Consider the following 22,021-nt stretch of genomic DNA (forward strand, 5'->3'; position numbering starts at 1 on the left):
ATAAACAAACATCAAAAAAAAACTTTTTAAAAAATATATGTTACTGCTAGCACTTAACAGTGTTACAAGCACCCGGAAGGGATTTTCACGCTTGGACCCAACAGCTTGTCTGCTCCCCAGCTTGAGGCTTGGGACTTAGAGCAGGAAGCAGAGGGGGAGCAGAGCACCAGTGAGGATGCGTGTGAGGGTCCGTTCCTCAGACAGACCTGTGGAACCTGAGCTGTGACCAAAGTCCCCATCAAAGGAAACTCACATTTTGCTGTAAACTTCACTGTACTTACAGGACTGTAAACATTCAATTATCAGTATGAAGGCTTTTTTTTTTTTTTTTTTTTTTTGTTGGTGCCAATAACAAGATGAGGAACGGGACTAGAAGGGGAGTAACAGTTGGCATGACTTTTTAACAAGGTAAAACTACTTAAAGTTATACGAGCTTCCAAATGTTTACAAAAGTTCACAACTACTTCACTTAATTTCTACAAAAAGATTGGTGCCATCACTGTAGGTTTTCATTAGTAAATAAAACGAAGGCTAATAGTACTGTTCTCATTGAGAGTTCTAAAATCCAGAGCAAAAGCCCATCCCCTACTTTAAAAAACAGAATTACAGGTCACTGGAAGGCAACCTTTTGCCTACAATTCCAGGGGCCTCTCCTGTCTACTTCAGAGAGAGTCTGGATACAGCGATTGCTGCATCTTTTGCCTGGTTGACAGGGAGCTTAAGACAAGTTGGCAACTTGCTCTTCTTGGCATTCATTCCAGTGCTTCCCTCTGGACCCTGACACCGATCACACACCCACAGGACTTATGGAACCCACTGATGGAAACCCATGTCCCCGCAGAGCAGCCTTTTCCAAGGGTCAAGGGCTGGGGGAAGGCTGGGGGGCAGCAGCTCCTCAGCAACTTCTCAGAGCAGAGAGAGAATCAGCCAACACCAGGGAACCACAGAGCAGCAACCCGGAAACCCAGGTGTGCCTCCTAGTGGAGGTGATGAAGCCACCCAGGGCCTCCAGGGAGTTAGAAACCTACGAAAGCAAGTGCAGCTACACTGAGATACTACTATTCAGATCAACAGCCAAGGCGAGAACGTGCATGGCCAAGTACTGTTCGGTTCAGAGTTGATTCTCAGAGAGTGAGTCATCTGTCGTGTTAGAGGAGCGACCTTCCCTAGTCCTTCGGGAGACAAGACTCTCCAGAATCAGGTATTTTCCATTTGTATATAGAAAAGTCTCTCCGGGAACCTAAACTTAACTCTTTAGTAAAAGCCTATAGAACCAGTTTTCCTTGTTTCTCAACTCTTAATCACTAGGAGCAAATTACCCAGATCCCCAAATTCTGAAGTCTGAGCATTTGCAAAGCCCCACAGGTGATTGTGATGGAAACCAAGACCCGAGAGCCGTGAAGTATGCTTAAATTTGTTTCATATAACTTTACCAAGTATGAATACTACTTTATTAATGTCCTATAATTAATAATCTCATCTGGAATGTATTTTCCTTTTATTTCCACTGTATTTTCCTCTTCTTTGCATGACAGCAGTTTTCAGAGGGAACTCTCTCTGATTACCTAAGATTTGAACACAAGGTCCGTTTGCTCTGCAGAGTTTCTCACGCTGTGTCAAGTTTACTCATGAGCAAACTTTAGAGAACCCCCAAGATGAACTTCTACCGGTAAAGCACAGGCAGAAACTACCAGAAAACACTGGCACCTGAGGCACCCCACTCCCCAGGGCCTTCATTCTCCCCAAACAAGAAAGACACAGAGTGAGGTCGCCAAGCTGGTGACATAGGTCATTCCTGACTTCACTCCCAGCTCACAAAACAACTAACAATTACTCAAGAATAAGACACCATTAAGAGAAGCCCAGAATGTGGGGGTGAGGCTGAAGTACCCTCAGGGACTGAGAGAGTCTGCATCGAAGGTCAGAGAAGCAGCCACGCGCGGGCGGCATCACCCCACGCAAGCACCCCCCCGCCCGCCCCGCGCCCCCCCCCCCCCGCCAGAACAGCACAGCCCCGAGGCCTCCCCCGAGCCTGCCGCTCCCCCAGGGTGGAGAGCCCCAGGGGAGCACCCGGGCCCGGCCCCAGCACTGCGGGTCGCTTCATGGAAACGCATACCCTGGTTCCAACCCACGGGGACTGCAGAGGAATCTGCGGGGCTCGACCACCGGGAATCTGACAGAGAAGCGGGGAGGCACTTGGAAAACACCCAGCATTTGGATCTCGCCAGACGGAGTTCCTACCTGCAGCGCCCGAACAGTCCGAACCAGCATCTCTGCTGTCCGCAGAGCCACGAGAGACCGTGACCTGGGACCTCGGTGGGGTGCCGGTCCGCCCACCCTCCGGCAATGGAGCTATCGCACAACTCCAGCCACTGCTGAGCGTGGCAGGTCTCTCCTCTGCTCGGGAGAGGCTGGGAACACCGGGAAGAGCAACTGGAGCCCAGGCAGGAGCGCGCCTTCACAGGCCCGCCCACTGCTAATTACGGCTCCCAGTCACCTGGCCAGAGGGCCCGGAAGCTGTGTAGGAAATCCTACAGGCAGAGCTGATCATCTGCAGGGCAGAGGGTGGCCCCGTTCAGCCAGGGAACGTGGGGAGCGGGCAGGCTTGGAGTCAAGACCACAAAGAGCCTTGACGAGCCTGAAGTCCATCCCCTGACTCTGCCCAGGCAGGGGAGCGAATTCTTAGCCCCACCTGTGGCCCAGAGTAGCTCCTGGCCCTTCCCAGCTGTGGGGAACACCTGGGAGAGGGCCTGGGACCCGCACTCCAGTCCTGCCCAGGCAGGGGAGCTAATTCATAGGCCCGCCCGGACCAAAGTACAGCCCCAGGCCCCCACCTGAACAGAGACCCTGGTCAGAACACCTGGAAAGCTGCATAGCACAGCAACACTCCATTCGGCCAGAGAACTTGGGGCAGGAGATGGCTTGGGTCAAGACCAGGGGTCCTGCCGGTCTTGGAGCCAGGTCTCCCACCCTACCCAGGTGGGGAGACTCACTGGTTGCCTTGCCCATTGCTGAACACAGCCTGCACACTGCCCAACCAGGGAGCCTAACCAGAGTGCACAGCCCTACTTCCGGTGTGGCCCCTCAATATGAGGGCACAGCCTGTGGTTTCCCCGCCCACTGGGCAAAACCAGTAGCCCTGTCTGGCCAGAGAATTCAGTGCCTAATCTTGCCTGATCAGGTTTCCCAGTGACCATGCGGGCCGTGGGGTCCATTCTGCTGCCCTGTGAGGTCAGGGAAGCTAACTCAGAGCCCCACCGACTACTGAGCATAGCACCCAGTCCTGACTGTCTAGGAAGCTGAACCAAAGAACCCAGGCAACAGTGGAGCCCATCCTCCAGCATCCCCCACCCCTCACTCAGACCTAAGGCAACAGCCTCACCCAAAAATGACCCCACCCCGCCCGGTAGCAGGGCCCACAGCTGGACATTCCCAGCAGACACATTCAGAAATCCAAAGTAAGCTGACTGATGAACGGTCTCTGCCTAAGCAAACCTGCAAAACCTGGGAAAAGAAGACTACTTACTCATATGCATAGATACCAGTATAAAAAATGAACGATCACAAAACTCAGGAAACCATGAGGCTACCAAAGTAAACTAATAAAACTTTAATGACTGACCCTAAAAAAATAGAGATCTATGATCTGTCAAAGAATTCAGAATAATACCCAAGCTTTAGTCAACTACAAGAAACACAGACACCAAATGAAATTAGGAAAACAACGCATAAACAAAATGAAAAGTTCAACAAAGAAACTATTAAAAAACATTGGGGTGCCTGGGTGGCTCATTCGGTTAAGTGTCCGACTTCGGCTCAGGTCATGATCTCATGGTTCATGAATTTGAGCCCCACATCAGGCTCTCTGCTGTCAGCTCAGCGCCTGGAGCCTGCTTTGGATTCTGTGTCTCCTCGCTCTCTGCCCCGCTCCCACTTGCACTCGGTCTCTCTCTCAAAAATAAAAACATTTAAAAAATTTGTTTTTAAATAAAAAATAAAAAATAACAACATCAACAGGGGCACCTGGGTGGCTCAGTAGGGTAAGTGTTCCACTTCAGCTGAAGTCATGATCTCGTGGTTCGTAGGTTGTAGCCCTGTGTCGGGCTCCGTGCTGACAGCTCAGAGCCCAGAGCCTGCTTCAGCTTCTGTGTCTCCCTCTCTCTCTCTCTCTCTCTCTGCCCCTCCCCTGCTTGCACTTTGTCTCTGTCTCTCAAAAATAATAAACATTAAAAAAAAATTTATATAAAAAAAAAAATCAACAGAAATCTTAGAGCTTAAAAATATGATGACTGAAGAACTCAATGGAGAGCTTTCAAAAGCAGACTTAACTAAGCAGAAGAAAGTTATCAGTGACCTAGAGGACAGGACATTTGAAATTATTCAGTCAGAGAAACAAAAAGAAAGAGTAAAGAACGCCTATGGGATTTATGGAACACCATCAAAAGAAACAATAATCACATTATGAGAATTCTGGAAGGAGAAAAGAAAGAGAGAAGGTCAGAATGTATAATTAAAGCAGTAATGGTAACAACTGAAACTTCCCAAACCTGGGGAGAGAAATGGACATCCAGTTCCATGAGGCCCGAAGGACCCCAAATCGGTTGAACATGAATAGGGCTACACCACAACACATTATAATTAAATTGTTAGAACTGAAACACAAAGAATTCTGAAAGCAATAAAAGAGGAGAGAGAACTACACACAGGGAAACTCCCTAAGACCACAGGCAGATTTCTCAAAGGAAACATTTCAGGCCAGGAGGGACTAGGATGACACAGTCGAAATATTAAATGTCAACCAGGAATTCTATACTCGGTGAAGTTGTCCTTCAGAAATGAAGGAGAGATAAAGACTCTCCAGAAAAACAAAAAGCTGAGGGAGTGCATCACCACTTGTAAGACCAGCCTTCTTTGAGTGGAAGTAAAAGGACACTAATTAACATCATAGAAACATTAAAAGGTAGTATAAAACTCACTGGAAATGGTAAATATCTAATCAAAGATTCTATAATATGGGAACAGTGGTGTAAAATTCACTTACAACTGTAGGTGAAAAGTTAAAAAGCAAACAGTAAAAGTAACCATGACTATAATAAACTTATTACTGAATACACAATACAAAAAACATGTAAACTATAACATCAATAACCTAAACTGTATTAAACACAAATGAATTAAATTCTACAAAGTAAGTAAAATGGCTGAATGGACTCAAAAGCAAGTTACAACTACATGCTGTTTACAAGACTCACTTCAGCCTTAAAGACACACACACAGAGTGAAGAAAGAGATGGAAAAAGACCTTTCAAGAAATGATAACAAAAAAAAAAAAAAAAAAAAAAGAGGAGCTGTACTTTTATCAGACAAGACAGACCTTAAAAATGGTAAAAAGAAACAAAGAAGGTCATTAAACAGTGACAAAGGGGTCAATCCACCAAGTTGATATAACAACTGCAAATATTTATGCATCCAACATCAGACAACCTAAATATATAAAGCAAAAGCTAACAGAGCTAAAAGGAGAAATAAACAGCAGTACAAAAACAATTGGGGACTTTAATATCCCACTCTCAAATCAACACGGATAAACAATTCAGACAGAATCAATAAGGGAAACAGCAGATTTGAACAACACAATGGAACAAACGGACCTAACAGACACAAAGAAATTTCTGACAATAGCAGAATACACCTTCGTCTCAAGCACACACACAACATTTTCTAGGACACAAAATATGTTGAGCCACAAAACAAGCCTTGGCAAATTCAACAAGACTGATTATCATACCAAGTATCTTTTCCAAACACAGTGATATGAAACTAGAAAATAACAGGAAAGAAATTGGAAACCTCACAAATAAATGGAAATTATACAATACTTTCCTGAACAACCAATGGTGTGAAAGAGAAATTCAAGAGGAAATTAAAGCAGCTTGAAATAAAAATGGAAACAAAACATACCAAAACTTATAGGATGTAGCTAAAGCAGTTCTAAGAGGAAAGTTCACAGCAATAAACACCCACATTAGGAAACAAAGCTCTCAAATAAACAACCTAACTCTGTGCTTCAAAGAAGTAGAAAAAGAAGAACAAATTAAGCCCAAAGTTAGCAGAAGAAAGGAAAGAACAAACATTAGGGCAGAAATAAATGACATAGAGAACAGGAAAGTAACAGAAAAAAAATTAACAAAACTAAAAGTTGGTTCTCGGATAAGATAAAATTGACAAATTTTTATCTAGACTAACCGAGGAGAAAAGAGAGAAGACCCAATCCAATAAAATTATAAATGAAAAAGAAGACATTATAGTTGACACCACAGAAATACAAAGGATCATAGGAACCTACTATGAACCAACAAACAGGGCAAGAAGAAGAAACAGAAAAATTCTTAGAAACATAAAGCCTACCAACACTGAATTAGGAAGAAATAAAAAAACCTGAACAGCCCAATTACTGGTAAGATTGACTCGGTAATCAAAAATCTCTCAGCAAAGAAAAAAGCCCAGGGCCAGTTGGCTTCCCTGGTCAATTTTACCAAATATTTAAAGAATTAACAACAATCCTTCTCAAAGTCTTCCCAAAAAATCAAACAGGAAGGAATGCCCCAAACTCATTTTATGAGGCCAGCACTACCCTAATACCAAAGCCAGAAACAACACTCCAAAAACAAAACTACAGGCCAATATCCCTGATAAATACAGATGTAAAAATTCTCAATAAAATACTAGCAAACCTAATTCAGCAGCACATTAAAAAGATCACTCCTATGGAAGCCAGTTTGACAATAAATTATATTTAAAAAAAAAACAGACCAGGGCGCCTGGTTGGCTCAGTAAGTTGAGCAGCCGACTTCAGCTCAGGTCATGATCTTGCGGTCCATGAGTTCGAGCCCCACGTCGGGCTCTGTGCTGACAGCTCAGAGCCTGGAGCCTGTTTCAGATTCTGTGTCTCCCTCTCTCTGACCCTCCCCTGTTCATGCTCTGTCTCTCCCTGTCTCAAAAATAAATAAAAACGTTTAAAAAAATTAAAAAAACAAAAAACAAAAAACAGACCATTCACCATGATCAAGTGGGATGGTTCAACATACACACATCAATGTGACACATCACATTCACACAACGAAAAAAATCAGATCACCATCTCAACAGATGCAGAACAAGCATTTGACAAAATTTAACACCCATTCATGATTAAGAATTCTTAACCAATTCAGTATAAAAGAAATGTATCTAGGAGCACCTGGGTGGCTCAGTCAGCTGATCATCCTATATTAGCTCAGGTCATGATCTCATGGTTCATGAGTTCAAGCCCTGTGTTGGGCTCTGTGTAGACAAGCTCAGAGCCTGGAGCCTACTTCGAATTCTGTGTCTCCCTCTCTCTCTGCCCTCCCCTGCTTGTGCTCTCTCTCGCTCTTGAAAGTTTAAAAAAAAAAAATTTTTTTTAAATAAAAAAAAATTTGAAATGTGGGTGCCTGGGTGGCTCAGTCAGTTGAGCAACTGACTTCAGCTTGGGTCATGATCTCACGGTTTATGGGTTCGAGCCCCACGTCAGGCTCTGTGTGGACAAGCTCGGAGCCTGGAGCCTGCTTCGGATTCTGTGTCTCCTTCTCTCTCTGCCCCTCCCCCACTCACATTCTGTCTCTCTCTCTCTCTCTCAAAAATAAACATTTAAAAAATGTTTTAAAAAAAGAAATGTACCTCAACTGAATAAAGGCCGTACATGACAAGCCCACAGCTAAACTCACATTCAATGGCAACAGGTTGAAAGCTTTTCTTCTAAGATTAGGAACAGGACAAAGATGCCCACTCTCACCACCCCTATTCAACCTAGTATTGAAAATCCTAGACTCCACCAAAAACAGACCAAATCAATGAATTCAATAAAGTTAAGGATACAAAATTAACATACAAAAATTAGTAGTATTTCTATACAGTAACAATGAATTCTCTGAAAAAGAAATAAAGAAAATGATCCTATTTACAACAGCATCAAAAACAAGGAAATACTTAGGCATAAACTTAATGAAGGAAGTAAAAGATCTCTAACCTGCAAACTACAGTGATGAAAGAAATTGAAGACACAAATAAAGGGAAAGGTATCCCACATTCACGGATTGGAAGAATATTGTTAAAATGTCCTACTACCCAACCACCATATATAGAATCGGTGTAATCCGTATCAAGATTCCAACGGCATTTTTTATGGAAGTAGGAAAAAAAAAACAATTCTAAAATCTGTATTTAACCACAAAGGCCCCTGAGCAGCCAAAGTAATCTTGAGAAAGAACAAAGTGGGAAGCATCACACTTCCTGATTTCAAGCTACATTATTAAGCCATAGTTATTAAAACAGTCTGATTGGCCTAAAAACAGATACATAGACTAATGGACCAGAATCAAGAGCCCAGAAATAAATCTATGCATGTATGGTCAACTAGTATTTCACAAAGGAGCCAAGAATACTCAATAAAGACAAGACAGTCTCTTCAATAATGCCCAGCGCTGGGGAAACTGGACAGTCGCATGTAAAAGAGTGAAACTGAATGCCTATCTTACACAACTCACAAGAATTAACTTGAAATGAATTAAACACTTAAATGTAAGACTTGAAACTGTAAAACTCCTAGAAGAAAACATAGGGAAAAAAACTCCTGGACATGGGTCTTGGCAATGATTTTTTGGGTATGAAACCCAAAGCACAAGCAACAAAATAAAAAATAAGTATGTGAGACTCTGTCAAATTAAAAAGCTTCTGCACAGCAAAAGAAACCATCAGCAAAATGGAAAGACCTATGAAATGGGATTTGCAAACCACATACCAGATAAGGAGTTAATATCCAAAATATATAAAGAACTCATACCACTCAAAACACACGTGCACGTGTGCGCGCGCGCGCACACACACACACTAAAAACCCAAATAATCCAATTTTAAAAACAGGTAAAGGACCCAAACAGACATTTTTCCAAAGATACACGTGGCCAACAGGTACATAAGAAAGTCCTCAACATCACTAATTAACAGGGAAATTCAAAACAAAACCGTAACAAGATATCGCCTCACACCTGTTAGAATGGCCATCATTAAGAAGACAAGAGGTAACAAATGCTGGTGAGGAAATGGAGAACAGGAAACCCTTGTGCACTGTTGGTGGGACTGTAAAATGGTGCAGCCACTGTGAAGAACAGGATGGAGGTTCCTCAAAAGTTAAAAATAGAACCACCATATGATTCAGCATTCCTACCTTTGGTAACGTATCTAAAGGAAACAAAAACACTATGTCAAAGAGCTTTCTGCACCCCATGTTCACTGAGCATTAGTCACAAAAGCCAAGACATGGAAACAACCCAAGTGTCCATTGACAGGTGAATGGATAAAGAGGCTGTGGTATACTCTCTCTCTCTCTCTCTCTCTCTCTCTCTCTCTCAATCTCTCTCTCTCTCTGTCTCTCCCCCCCCACACACACACACATGGTATGAAATATGTATATTACACACATATAACATGGAATAGTACTCAACCATAAGGAAGAAGGAAATCCTGCTGTTTGTGACTCATGGATGGAATTTGAGGGCATTATGCTAAGTGAAATAAGCCAGACAGACATAGAGAAATACTGCATGATCTCATACATGGCATCTACAATCTATTAAAAAAGAGCCCAAGAGTGAGAGAGCGATAGACAAACTAACTCATAAAGATCAGATTTGTGGTTACCAGAGGAAGGGGCTTGGATGAGAGAATTGGATGAATGTGGTCAAAAGGTAAAAATGTCCAATTTGTCTAGAATAAATCAGTACCAGGGAGGTACTGCACAGCACGATGACAGTTAACACTACGGCAGGACCACGTGAAAGTCGTTAAGAGAGTAAATACTAAGAGTTCTAATCACAAAGACAAAACTGTTTTCGTTCTCTTATTTTTGTGCCTGCAGGAGACGACAGATGGTAACTAAATTTATTGTGGTGATCATTTCACAATACATAGAAGTCAAGTTATTGTACTGTATACCTGGAGCTTACCCAGTACTGTATGTCAATTATATCTTAATAAAACTGGGAAAAGGAAATGACACAGAGTTATAAACATTATTAAATTTTATTAACAAAAACTTTGTACATTTTCTTTAATACATGTGGAATTTTACATCTAGGTAAAATAACAACACATTCAAAATTTACCATTTATACAAATTGTTACAGAATAACAACCAGTGGGTTAAATAAGTAAAATAAACCACACCGATTTTTTTAATTATCTACAAAAGATTTGACTTTCTTTAAAATTCCCCTGAACATATAAAAATAAATTAATTTTACTTTTCAATTAAATCTACCAATTAGAAATATTACAAATCAAAATATCAATGTTATGAATTTTTCACAATACAAAACAGATTCACAAAACCTTATTTACAGAAATGAGGTAAGAACTGTGCAATGTTTAACCAAGAGACATATTGCAGAATTAACATGTTCTTCCAGCTAAGTACACAGTGGAGGTCTAATTACAGCTGGGTCTTTTCCACTAATAATTCACACATTTGAGAACAGTTCAGTGATTACATCCCCAATTGTTTAATTTCTACTCTGCCATACCGTCACCCCAGGGGCGTGGCTACCCCAAGTGTAAGGACTGTAAATACAGATTTCACCTGTTTCAGGAACTGCAGTTGTTCGGTCTGTTTGAAATCACTGTCAGTAAACGGGAAGTTGTTTAAACTAACAACAACAACAACAACAACAACAAAAACAAAGTAAAAAAAATAAACTAAAAACCTTACCAAATCCACTCATTTTTCTTGTGACTCATTAGTGGATAAACACCCAGGTAATAGTTTTGCCTGAGCTATCTACAGTGGCATAGAAAGTTTTCAATCAAGGCAGAAGCACGGGGAAGGCTGCTGTGCGGCACCGACTGCTCCCACTACTCACAGGACTGACGACGCTGCAGGCTCGGCTGTCCAGAGCCGTTTCAACACAACGGAGGTACGAACAGGCACTTGATTCAGGCCAAACCCTGCCAGCAGTTTCCAGAGTGGCCCCTCTTTCTGAAAGAAATCTTTCACTTTGAATTGATCTGGTTCCCCCAGCAGCCTTAGAACTCACTTAACTCAAAATATGAGTAGTTAAACTTTAAAACACGAGTAGGTCTAAGCACTTTAAAAAAAAAAAAAAAAGTGTTTAGCAAAAGAAAATTACCTTTAGCAGAAGCAGACATTACCAGCCTACCTTGATTACCAAAATTGGCCAAATCCCAACATAAAGAAAATTTTTAGAACAAAGATTGCCAAGCCTCAGTTGATGACCTATTAATTTGCAATATTTAACCAAGAAAACTCCAATAGAAGAAATTGGGACAGTTCCTTAAAATCTGTCTTAAGATCGGACTCACAGAGCAAGCATACTGTAACCCAAACAAAAGACTGTATTTCATATTCCAACTTGTACAACAAAATCAAAGTTTATAATGGAACACGTCTTTAGTTTTGCTGTTCATCTCTCCAATTTATAACAAAATGAGTTGTGCACCAACTATATTAAATTTCTCTTAGGTTGATAAATTCATTGCATGTAAATTATTTCATTGACAAAAGTTAGTTATTAAATTTTTTTCTCAAAGTTCAAAAAAATCTGGGTTGAGGGATGGGGGGCATGGAAATTCCATTTCAGTGCAACAAAGCAACAAGAAAATTAATCAAAGCCTTACAAGAATGTCCTTGTGGCAATTAATCCTTTGCTGTGCAGTTCATTTCTTGTCGCATTTCTTCATAGGTGTAGGAGGGCTGCAATGGCAGCCAGATCAAGTGCTAGAGCAGCAGGAGAGGCAATTTCTAGAGGTTTCTCAAGTGTCAACTTTTCTCTTGAGTGACAGGCCCAGTTTTATCACTAAGTCTCTGCAGTTAAACAAAATCAAAGGCATTAGCTAAACGAATTTGTGGCCCACACTTGAGGTAACCTTCTCTTAAACTGGGATTAAAACTGAGATAAATGGTGGTACATATGGTTATTCCAATCTTCTACAAGTTGGCATGACTACTTCTCCGCACAATATAAAGACATGAATTTACTGATAAACATTATTGGCTGCTTTATATTAACTTCAGCAGGGCACAAAGACAGAAGTGCCCACCTGAAGGTCAGAAGTAGAGAACGGATGTAAATATCATCCCCCAAATTGACTTTTTCCACAAAAGTAGTAACATGGTGTTGTAGAAAATGAACTAAGAAAGTCATAGTTCTGCTCCCACATGTCCTATTTGTCCCTTAAGCTTTAATCTCTTTGAGTCTCCTTTTTACTATCTATAAAAAAATTTTAAAGTCTTCAAAGACTGAAATCACATATACTATTGTATCTATAACAGAGATAACATTATAACACAGAGTAGGGTACTCAGAAATATTATTTCCCAGCCTTGCTTTTCTCCCATTAGGTCATACTGCTTATTTTCCTTATTTACTATTGTGGTTTTCCATTATTTTAAAACCAAAAGCTTTTCCATTAAAATATGCATTCCATTAGAAAATGCATCCCGGTACAACTCAGGAAAGGGCAGCTTATAAATCCACGCGCACCTCGTTTTGTTGCGCTTCGCTTTATTGCACCCCCCCCCCAAACTGAAGGTCTGTGGCAACCTTGTGTCAACCAAGTCTGTTGCTGCTATTTTCCAACAGCATTTGCTCAGTTCGTATCTCTATGCCACATTTTAGTAATTCTTGCAGTATTTCAAACTTTCTCATTATTATTATAATCGTCAAGGGGGTCTGTGATCAGTGATTACAACTTGCCGAAAGCTCAGATGTTAGCACTTTTTCAGCAATGAAAAGCAGTTTCGATTTAAGGTATGTACTTTGTTCTCTTAGACATAATGCTGCCGCACACAGACTACGGTACAGTGTAATTTTTATATGCCCTGGGAGCAAAACAATTCATTTGACTCACTTTGTTATTGTTACAGTATTTGCTTTGTTGCAGTGGTTAACAGTGGCACTGAACTCCCACTACCTTCAGGGTAAACCCGTAATTTTCTTTTTTAACACAAGAAAAAATTGAGAAAGGAGAAAAACGGTGTAAGAAGTTCCTACATGAATACAGAATCACTGAAATTTCCCACGTCTGGGAAACACTGGAGAGGTGACTAGGTTTGTGATAATGACAGTATTCACCATCAGGAAGTCAGAGAAACAGTGGGGCAAAGGCACCGAAGAGCTGATGACAACCAATAAACCTGGATTTTGAACCAACTCTTGTTCACTAAAGACAAACTAAAGCTTCTGAGGACGAACAACACAGTAAACAGCAAGCTTTCAAAGTGACAGAAAAGAGCAAACATGGTGACTTTCCACACCGTTATCTGCCAAGTGTCCCACCTCATTGTTTCCCTTCTTCCTTTTCCTGACGTCCAGTCTCCATTCTCTATCCCAATATCCTTCCTCTAACACGGCTCTGCCCTGAACTCGAATTTAGGGGGGAAACATTTATACTCCAGTAAAGTAGACCTGATTGAAGGGGGGAATTAACAGAGAGAAACAGCCTCAAAATGTGTGCTGCTATATGGACAGTACACTGTCCCTGCATTTATTTTTAATTTATCTTCATGTGTACGGTGAAAGGGTAAGATGCTGTCAGTTAAAGGAAATTAATAAAAAATTTAAATTCCATTACAAGTGTGATTATGTTTACTTTCTTTTTAAAATTCATCTGGCAGAGTAACTGGAGTGCCCTAAAATTTATGCATTAATCTTATTATAAATATAATTCAGTTTTAGAAAGTACTTTAAAGCAAAATAATAAAAATATTCCAAAATTATCTAGACTGGTTTTATAATTACAGATTAATTAGACAGAGATCCTCAAAAAACCCCAACTATTAACTTTTGAATGGACTGTCCCATACCACTTACTACATAGCTAAAATACATTTTCATTTTCAAATTGCTAAATTATAAAACGTCCTTCAAACCATATGCACAAATTTAAACCAATATACTCAGGGGACACAGAAACTGGCTTGGGTCCTTCATGTTTACACTGGCCAGCTGCTGAAACAACTGGTTTTAAGATGAAATTATCAGGGGAATAATACGTCTAAAAAACAGTAAGAGGAAAACTAGAGACAGTCATCTCTGATTAATCAATACAATTCTTTTCCTAATTCCACGAGACAGAATAAAGCAAAGACACTTACCGTTACTTTCTGACTTGCACCGTCGCCGTGGATGGTGAGGAAGGGGTTGGTGGTTGCGGGGTGAAGCGGCGGCGCCTGGGTGCCCGCGAGCAGGTTGTTGATCGGTATTTGCGTGGGCCCAGGCATCTGGAGCTGCTGTAGCTCAGGCTGGTGGTGCTGCTGGTGGTGGTGCTGTTGCATCAACTGATACAGAAGGGCCTGATGTTGTTCCTTAGGGAAGAACACGTGCGACAAGATGAGTTCCCGGACACAGAATTCAGCAGGCAGTGAAGCCTGACTTTCTGTTTTCTTCTTTACATTAGATAATACTAGATATTTATTTATTTATTTATTTTCCCCCCAACGTTTATTTATTTTATTTTTGGGACAGAGAGAGACAGAGCATGAACGGGGGAGGGGCAGAGAGACAGGGAGACACAGAATCGGAAACAGGTTCCAGGCTCTGAGCCATCAGCCCAGAGCCCGACGCGGGGCTCAAACTCCCGGACCGCGAGATCGTGACCTGGCTGAAGTCGGCCGCTTAACCGACTGCGCCACCCAGGCGCCCCAATAATACTAGATATTTAAATAGAGGTCACATTCATACTACTAAGAAAGAAAACGAGTATCTCATCCAGAAAAATACACTGCACTAGGTAATAACCATCTGCTATAAAATGTCTGTATTATTAGCGAATGGCGTATTTTCAAAACAGGGCAAACCAATATAGGAGATCTCTATTCAAATTAGGTTATCCATGATAATGAAGGGCAGCAGCAGCCTAGAAGTCACAAGTTATCTGGATCTGAGTTCAGAAGGTGGGCCATTCTCATTCTCAATTCTGGGAACCTAAAGACACTTTCCAATTTCTCATTCATGTCAACAGAGAGTCCTCTCTTGCTGTAGTTATGAGACTATTCTTTGCAGCAAATATGTATTTTATTTCTTGAGTGTTTTACTATGTGCCAGCCAATGTTTTGAGACATATCAGTGGGGGGAAAAAATCTCTGCCCTCTGTGTCTCAGCCTGGTGGGGGGAAGAGGGAGAGACAAACAAAAATGTTACCATGTGATTATCGGTAAGGATCCGGGTAAACAGGAGGGTAAGACAGTACAGCAGGGGTGAAAGTCTGAAACACACTGGTCAGGGCAGTTCGCACTTAGACAAGGACTTGGGAGGCAAGGAGGGAATTCGCTACGTGGGTTTGGGGGAAGGGAGGGGACTTCTAGGCCGATGAAGCAGCCAGTGCTAAGGGGCGGTGTGGGGGTATACCCAGTGTGATCAGGGAACAGCCAGGGGCCCGGGGGCAGGCAAGAGACAAGTGCACAAGTAGGACACGTGGGAAATGTGGGCCTCACGGTGGTAGGCCGTGAACACTCTGGCTTCTTCTCAGAGGAATATGGGAAGCCGAGGAGGGATGCAGTCTGACTTGGGACTTCTTGATGGATTCAATGTGAGGCATCAGACAAGAATGAAGGAGGACTGCAAGGTTTTTGGCTGGAGCAGCTACAGGTACGGTGCTGGCTTTGGCTAAGGTAGGCAAAACTATGGGTGGAGCAGGTTTGTAACAGATCAGCAGTGCAGTGTTGGACGTGTTATGCTTGAAATGTCCGTTAAAATACCCAAGTGGAGATCTCAAATAAGCAGCTGGATACAGGAGTCTGAAGTTCCAGAGAGGGGCCTGGGCTGACGAGGGAACATGCACACATATTTCAAGCGGGGAATGCAGGATGGGATTTAAGTTCTTTGACTGGAGGAGGAGATCACTGAAATCTAGGATAGTCTAAAACTGAGAGGCTGAGGTGAAGAGGAGGAGGACCCAGGAAAGGAGGCTGAAAAGGAATGAGTGGTTAGGTAGGAAGAACACCGAGATAATGTGGTATCCCGAAGGCTAAGGGAAGAAAGTTTGCAAGGAGCAGGGAGTGATCAACTCCGTCAAATGCTGTTGCCCGACCAAGTAGGAAGAAGAACGACACTGCCCACTGGACTTAGCGGGACGAAGGCCATTCTGGGAAGCAGAAAAACGGGGCAGCAGTTGGTGGGGCTGGGGAGTGGCCAAGCAAGAGTTTTTCTTAAAATGAGAGAAGCAAGTATGCCTTAAAACAAAGCGCGATGCCTGTAAAGGAACAAACGTCACCCCACAACCTTGGCCGACAAAGAAAAGGTAGGGTTTAAACCACTTCGGTTCTTGTGGCCTCTAAGCAACAGTTGCCAAAACCTCCTAATCAACCATGTTCTAGAAATGAGACTATTATAATCTTGATGAACAGGAAGAACCCCCAAAAAACTGAATTTTAGTACTTCACATTAAGATGAGAAAGAGGTAAGAAAACGAGGCCACAATTTAGTGCAGCCATTAAAGAAGAATTTATATACGATCTCTCTTTTTACCACCGTAAGAACAGTAACAGTGAAAATGATGATCCAGAATCAAAACAAGTATTTTCAATATATTTTTGACTAAAGCAAAAAGTGGGTAGATACATTTTATTTTCAAAGATTTTAATTTTTTAAAGAAGATTTAAAAATATGTTTTTAAGTTTATTTACTTTGAGATAGAGTGTGCATGAGCAAGTGGGGGAGGGGCAGAGAGTGAGAGGGGGAGAGAGAGAATCCCAAGCAGGCTCTGCACTGTCAGTGCAGAGCCCAATGCAGGGCTCAAACCCAGGAACTGGGAGATCATGACCTGAGCCGAAGTCAGACGCTTAACTGACTGAACCACCCGGGCGCCCCACTTTTTTCTTTTTAAGTAGGCTTCACGCGTAGCACAGAGCCCACAGCGGGGCCTGAACTCACAAATCCAAGATCAAGACCTGAGCTGAGATCAAGAGTCTGACACTTAAGTGACTGAGCCACCCAGGCACCACCCCCACTCCACCCAGGCAGTAGATACATTTTAGAAAAAAATTACAAACAAAGGCTAAAATTCTGAGTTAATTAAATAGTGCATTCTCCAAGCAGTCCAACTCAATGAAGTACGCTAAGGAAATAGAGCTGGACAGAGTCACTGACCACATCTAACCCCGTCTCGCTTTAAGTTTATGACTGCACAGGGCCAGTCAGAGTTCCTTGCATGTGAGCCACACACTTCCAATCTTTTTTTTTCTTTTTTTAAACACTTTGTCTTTAAGTAAATCTCTACACCCAACACGGGGCTCGAACTTACAACCCCAAGATCAGCAGTCATATGCTCTACCAAGTGAGCCAGCCAGGCACACCCTCCTCCCCCCCCGGCACACACACACACTTCCAATCTTGGTCAATTCTTCCTCTCTTCTTCAAGACACCTATTCCACGTTTACTTCTCACCAAAAGCACAACTGCCAAAAACCTCTAGACAGCCAAATCCAGTGGTCAGTTCTTGTCCTCCCAGAAACATTTTACACAACTTGAGTCTTACCTTTGTTCAGATATTTATATTTCTGCATCCTTTCCTTGGACTCCAGACTCCTACAACTGTCCAGTCCACATCTCACCTGAACATCTAAACACCCGTGGCAAACTCGGCCTGCCTGTAACCGAACTTCCGTTTTCTCGGCAAAACCTGCTGCTCCTCCGAGTCTTCCAAATCTCAGGAAGACTCAACACCCAACTGTTTAGGACTCCTCTTTACCTTGAATGTCTGACAAACAAGTCTTGTTGGTTCTATCTTCAAAATACACAATCCCCGACAGTCGCCTGCCCTTACTTACACTGTTCTACGACGCTACATCTTGTCTGCGAACTACTCCAATAGCCTCCCTGTTTCTTCTTTTGCCACCATCTCCCCTCCCGACACATACAGACCATCTCCCACGCAACAGCTACGCCGATCTTTTAAAAATGTGAATTGTTATATCACTGTTATTCTGTTCACATCCTCCAATTAATTCTTTAAAATAATCCTCCAAGGAAAAGTGAGGCTATATGCAACAAGATTTTAAAAGGTGAGATACTTATTAAAACGAGGTGATTAGTACACTATATACTATTTTGACACATTTGACAATTTCCACAATAGACAAGCTTAAAAAAACGCGAATGGCTTTTCATCATACTTAACATCTAAATTTCCTGCCCCGGACGGCCAAACAAGGCCCTCCTTTACTCTGCACCAGCCTCTCTCTTATTCTGCAGTCATGCCGGCCTTTCTAGTGTTCACAACATAAAAAACATGCAGTCTTTCACAACTGTCTCCCTTCCATTCACCCATGCCCCAAATTCACGCTCCTTCAACTGTTAATTCAGGTCTGTACTCAAAAGTCACATACGCGAAGAGGCAAGACTCTCTTATGTAGAAAGGCCCCCGTCCCACTGTTCCTCTGTCCCCTCATCTTCCTTTATTTTTCTTCTCAGTACCTCACTACCAAAAGCTATACATGTATTTATCGTCCATCTCCACTGTCAGAGCGAAACTCCGTGAAAATACAAAGTCGCCCTCATCACATCACCATGGTCTCCAAGAGGACCACGCTACATGGTCTAATATTCGTAAATGAATAGGTAATAATGTCGCCACAGGTACCACAGACTATACCAAATGGCAAGACAAACTGTTTTTGGGTGACGCATCCCATAATGCTGTTCACAAAGTGGATAACCTATACCCACACTGAACGCCTACTACAACTTGGGTCACTTGCTCCTAATAAAAATCAAGTATTATCAAAATACAGAACTTACTGGCGTGAGCTGCTGAGAATTTAACAACTGCTGAAACTGCTGTTGGTGAAGATACATCTGTCTTTGCTGGTCAGAAAGTAATCCTAGTCCTGAGGCACTGAAAAACGATCACAATTCTTACTTTCTACTAGATACCTTTAATGGTTTTTAACATGTAAAATGAAAGACAACTTTACAACTTGACGTTCAATAAGTTAGCAAAGTCAAAGTTTTAAACACTTTCTGATCACAAAATCATGCACAAATATCTTATTTCCCTTTCTCTCTGTATACAGATAAACAAGAATTCACATTGTCAAGAGACGTTTTGTTTTCCTTCTTATTATAAACCAAGAAGGCACTAAGTAGTTTATGGAATAGAAATTTAAATGTGTTTGTAACATGCATGTAATAATTTTTATTTGTTTAAGGAGAATTTAACCCATACTAAGTAAGACATATGTAAAACAAAGAAAGAATTTCAACTACTAATTGACTTGACCTAACCTTTTTTTTTTTTAATGGTCCCAATGGTCAGTAAAATTAAGCACCAATCAAAAGGGAGCCAGAAGAAATAGTTTACTAGTATCCCCTGCAATCCATTTAAAATGATTTATTCCTCAAAAGTATGTTCGTTAACAACATGGCTTTAGTCTCCCTATTTTGAAGTCAAATGAAATGCCAGTACAATGAAACAGTTTCACTCACTGGAAATTCAAGATAAATATTTGACCTTCACCGGTACCAAAAGCTTTGATTATAAAATTAGCAAAATTGCATAGCTCAATTTTAAGAAATCAATATTCATATGTGATCTCATTACAATACTGTTTTTCTTCGGAATTTATTATACATGAAGGTATCGTAAGGGGATGAAGGTACAAGGGGAGAGAACACAGATCAAGAATGAAATTTTTCGCACAGAATATATTTCATGCTTTGCTACTAACAGTGATTTCATTTTGTTTTATCTGAATGACTTAAGTTTCAAAAACAGTTCTCGCAATAACACAGTTGGCCTAGAAGTTTGCTGGATTTTAATTTCTTTGACTGCATCTACAAGAAGCACATTAAAACTCCCAATCTAACGCATGGACAGCACTAGTACTGTGTGGCACGGAAAAACCCAAAGTATAATTAAGTGGAGTTTCTTACCTGTTAGTCAGTGTGGCTGGCATTGGATGTGTTGCATTAGGTGGTACAGTGGTGTGGGTGAGGGGGGTAGGGTTCTGTGATATTGTGACAGGGGTCTGAATAACCCCATTTAAAGCTCCTACAATGCCATTAATTGCCAGTTGGTTACCTGGCAAAGCTCCAATTATTCCACCCACTCCAGGCACTGCAGGAATGGTGGATGTTACAGTCTGCATTCCACCAGCCAGTGCCCCCACTGTCACACCATTGACCTGCTGAACTCCGCTAACGCCTGAGCCCGGCTGCGCTGGACTCTGCCCAGCGGGAGGTGGGGTAGAAAGAGCAGAAGAGCTGCTGGTGCTCTGTCCACTGGAGGTCAAGTCCTAATGCAAGAAGGAACAGAAACTTAAGTGTGGAAGAACACAGCAGAACTGTGTAATATCATTTGAAGCCATTCAATGGGATCTACTATTGTTCATCAGAAAAACACAGAAACTAACCACACCCAAATTACCTGATTTAACACAGGAAGAGAATTATCAGGTAAAAAGCTGTTTCCCAGATGAGGGCTCTTACTGCTGTTCAAGGAATCAGTAGTAGGAGCTAGAATAATAAAAGACAAAAAGAAACCTATTTACCCTGTTAAATTACGTCATGTGTAAGATTAAAGGCTTATCTAAAAAGCTTATCCTGAAGCCCACATTAAAAACACTTAAATATTAAGTCTTGCTATTTCTAATACCAGTTTAAATGGGAAAATCTATACCTCTATTGAAGACTATGGCTTTAAATCAATAGAGATCACTACACATTTAAATAACTACTATCGTTAAATTATGTACTAAAGAAGTCAGAGCAAATTCAAGTCGATCACTTAACAGATTCTTCACGTTCTCTGAGAATAAGCTATCATTCCTTCTCTTAACCATCTGCATGTAACTGGTAACCAGTTATTATTCACTTATTATGAAAAAGATATTGAGAGTCTATCCTACTTTCCCTTAGATACAAAATAAGCATTTCACACTTACCATTCTGTGCTGAAAATGCATGCATTTGATGAGATGGGCTAGGATTTGTCGTTATTGTTGGAAAAGGCACTGAGAGCTGTGCATTCAGTAACTGAAGACGTTCTTTTTTGGCTGTCAAGTTTTTAATCTGTTCTTCTAATCTTCGATTTTCAACTTGAAGTTGATGTAATGACTTCAGCATTCCTAAAACTAGCAAACATTTGGATGGCTTTAATAAGGACAAGTTCCCACACACGACTAAGTATTTTACAGACCTAAGTGTCAATAACTTAAGAAATAAGTTAAAATAGGAAAGCGGAAATTCTGTAAAGCACTTTTATATTACTAGGTTTTATTTCTAAATTTCCTTTTATTTCTAAATTTATATGTAGATATAAATTGGGAAATAAATAAATACAGCATAATGTATGTGTGTGTATGTAAGCATAAAGGGATAGTGGGCCTGGATAATACCTTCTGGAAACTTTGTTGCCACGTATCAAAAAAATCCGCCCACCTGGTTCAGGTAATTTCCCTTTCTCAAACAAAACTGATAGGACGTTTACGTTTTATTCTCGCCAAAATAAAAACCTAATCACAAAGTCGAAGTGCCTGCCCCAATCTTTCATTCAAATCGTAGTTCAGATGGGAAAGAATCCCTCCAATATCCCTCACCGCAATCAAGAGCGCAAGTGCGTGCGCGCAGCTCGGTTCCGCTCAGCGAGGGCGAGCCGCCCGGCCTGCTGCTGCTGCACACGTTGCCCAGCAGGGAGCAGTGTGCGCGCACCGCAGCCCACATCCCAACTCCCACAGGAAGGCGTGTGCTGTCTGTAAACGAGGCCGTTTCCATCCGGCCTCGTCACCTCAAATACAGTTTCGATTCCTCCCACCACTCGGACGTCTCAACTGACAACACAGAGTAGTTATGCCAGGGTGATGGACGCTTTAAAAGTTCTATGTACGTATTAAAAGTTGTGTTTGTTTAACATGCCCTCAGGGCCTTCCGAAGACACAACTGTACTGGTACAGCCGTCTGTGGTCATTTCCCAAGGATTTAACTTTTATCCC

At 41.7% G+C, this 22,021-nt stretch overlaps 1 protein-coding gene across 16 annotated transcripts in view; it reads right to left on the reverse strand.

Moving 5' to 3' along the window:
* Window positions 1-10,079: 10,079 nt before the first annotated feature.
* Window positions 10,080-22,021, reverse strand: part of MLLT10 (MLLT10 histone lysine methyltransferase DOT1L cofactor) — a 249,725-nt gene continuing 237,783 nt past the window's right edge. For all 16 annotated transcript variants that reach the window (XM_040451254.1, XM_040451253.1, XM_040451252.1 and 13 more), the window contains 6 exons: window positions 20,975-21,163; window positions 20,458-20,546; window positions 19,965-20,326; window positions 18,831-18,927; window positions 14,189-14,398; window positions 10,080-11,896 (listed from right to left, as the gene is read on the reverse strand). In XM_040451254.1, the coding sequence (XP_040307188.1) occupies window positions 11,852-11,896; window positions 14,189-14,398; window positions 18,831-18,927; window positions 19,965-20,326; window positions 20,458-20,546; window positions 20,975-21,163 (992 nt within the window). In that variant the 3' untranslated portion in view covers window positions 10,080-11,851. The remainder of the gene's footprint in view (window positions 11,897-14,188; window positions 14,399-18,830; window positions 18,928-19,964; window positions 20,327-20,457; window positions 20,547-20,974; window positions 21,164-22,021) is intronic.

This window comes from Herpailurus yagouaroundi, unplaced genomic scaffold, assembly GCF_014898765.1.
Source record: "Herpailurus yagouaroundi ecotype Mexico unplaced genomic scaffold, PumYag 203, whole genome shotgun sequence".
NCBI lineage: Eukaryota > Metazoa > Chordata > Mammalia > Carnivora > Felidae > Herpailurus > Herpailurus yagouaroundi.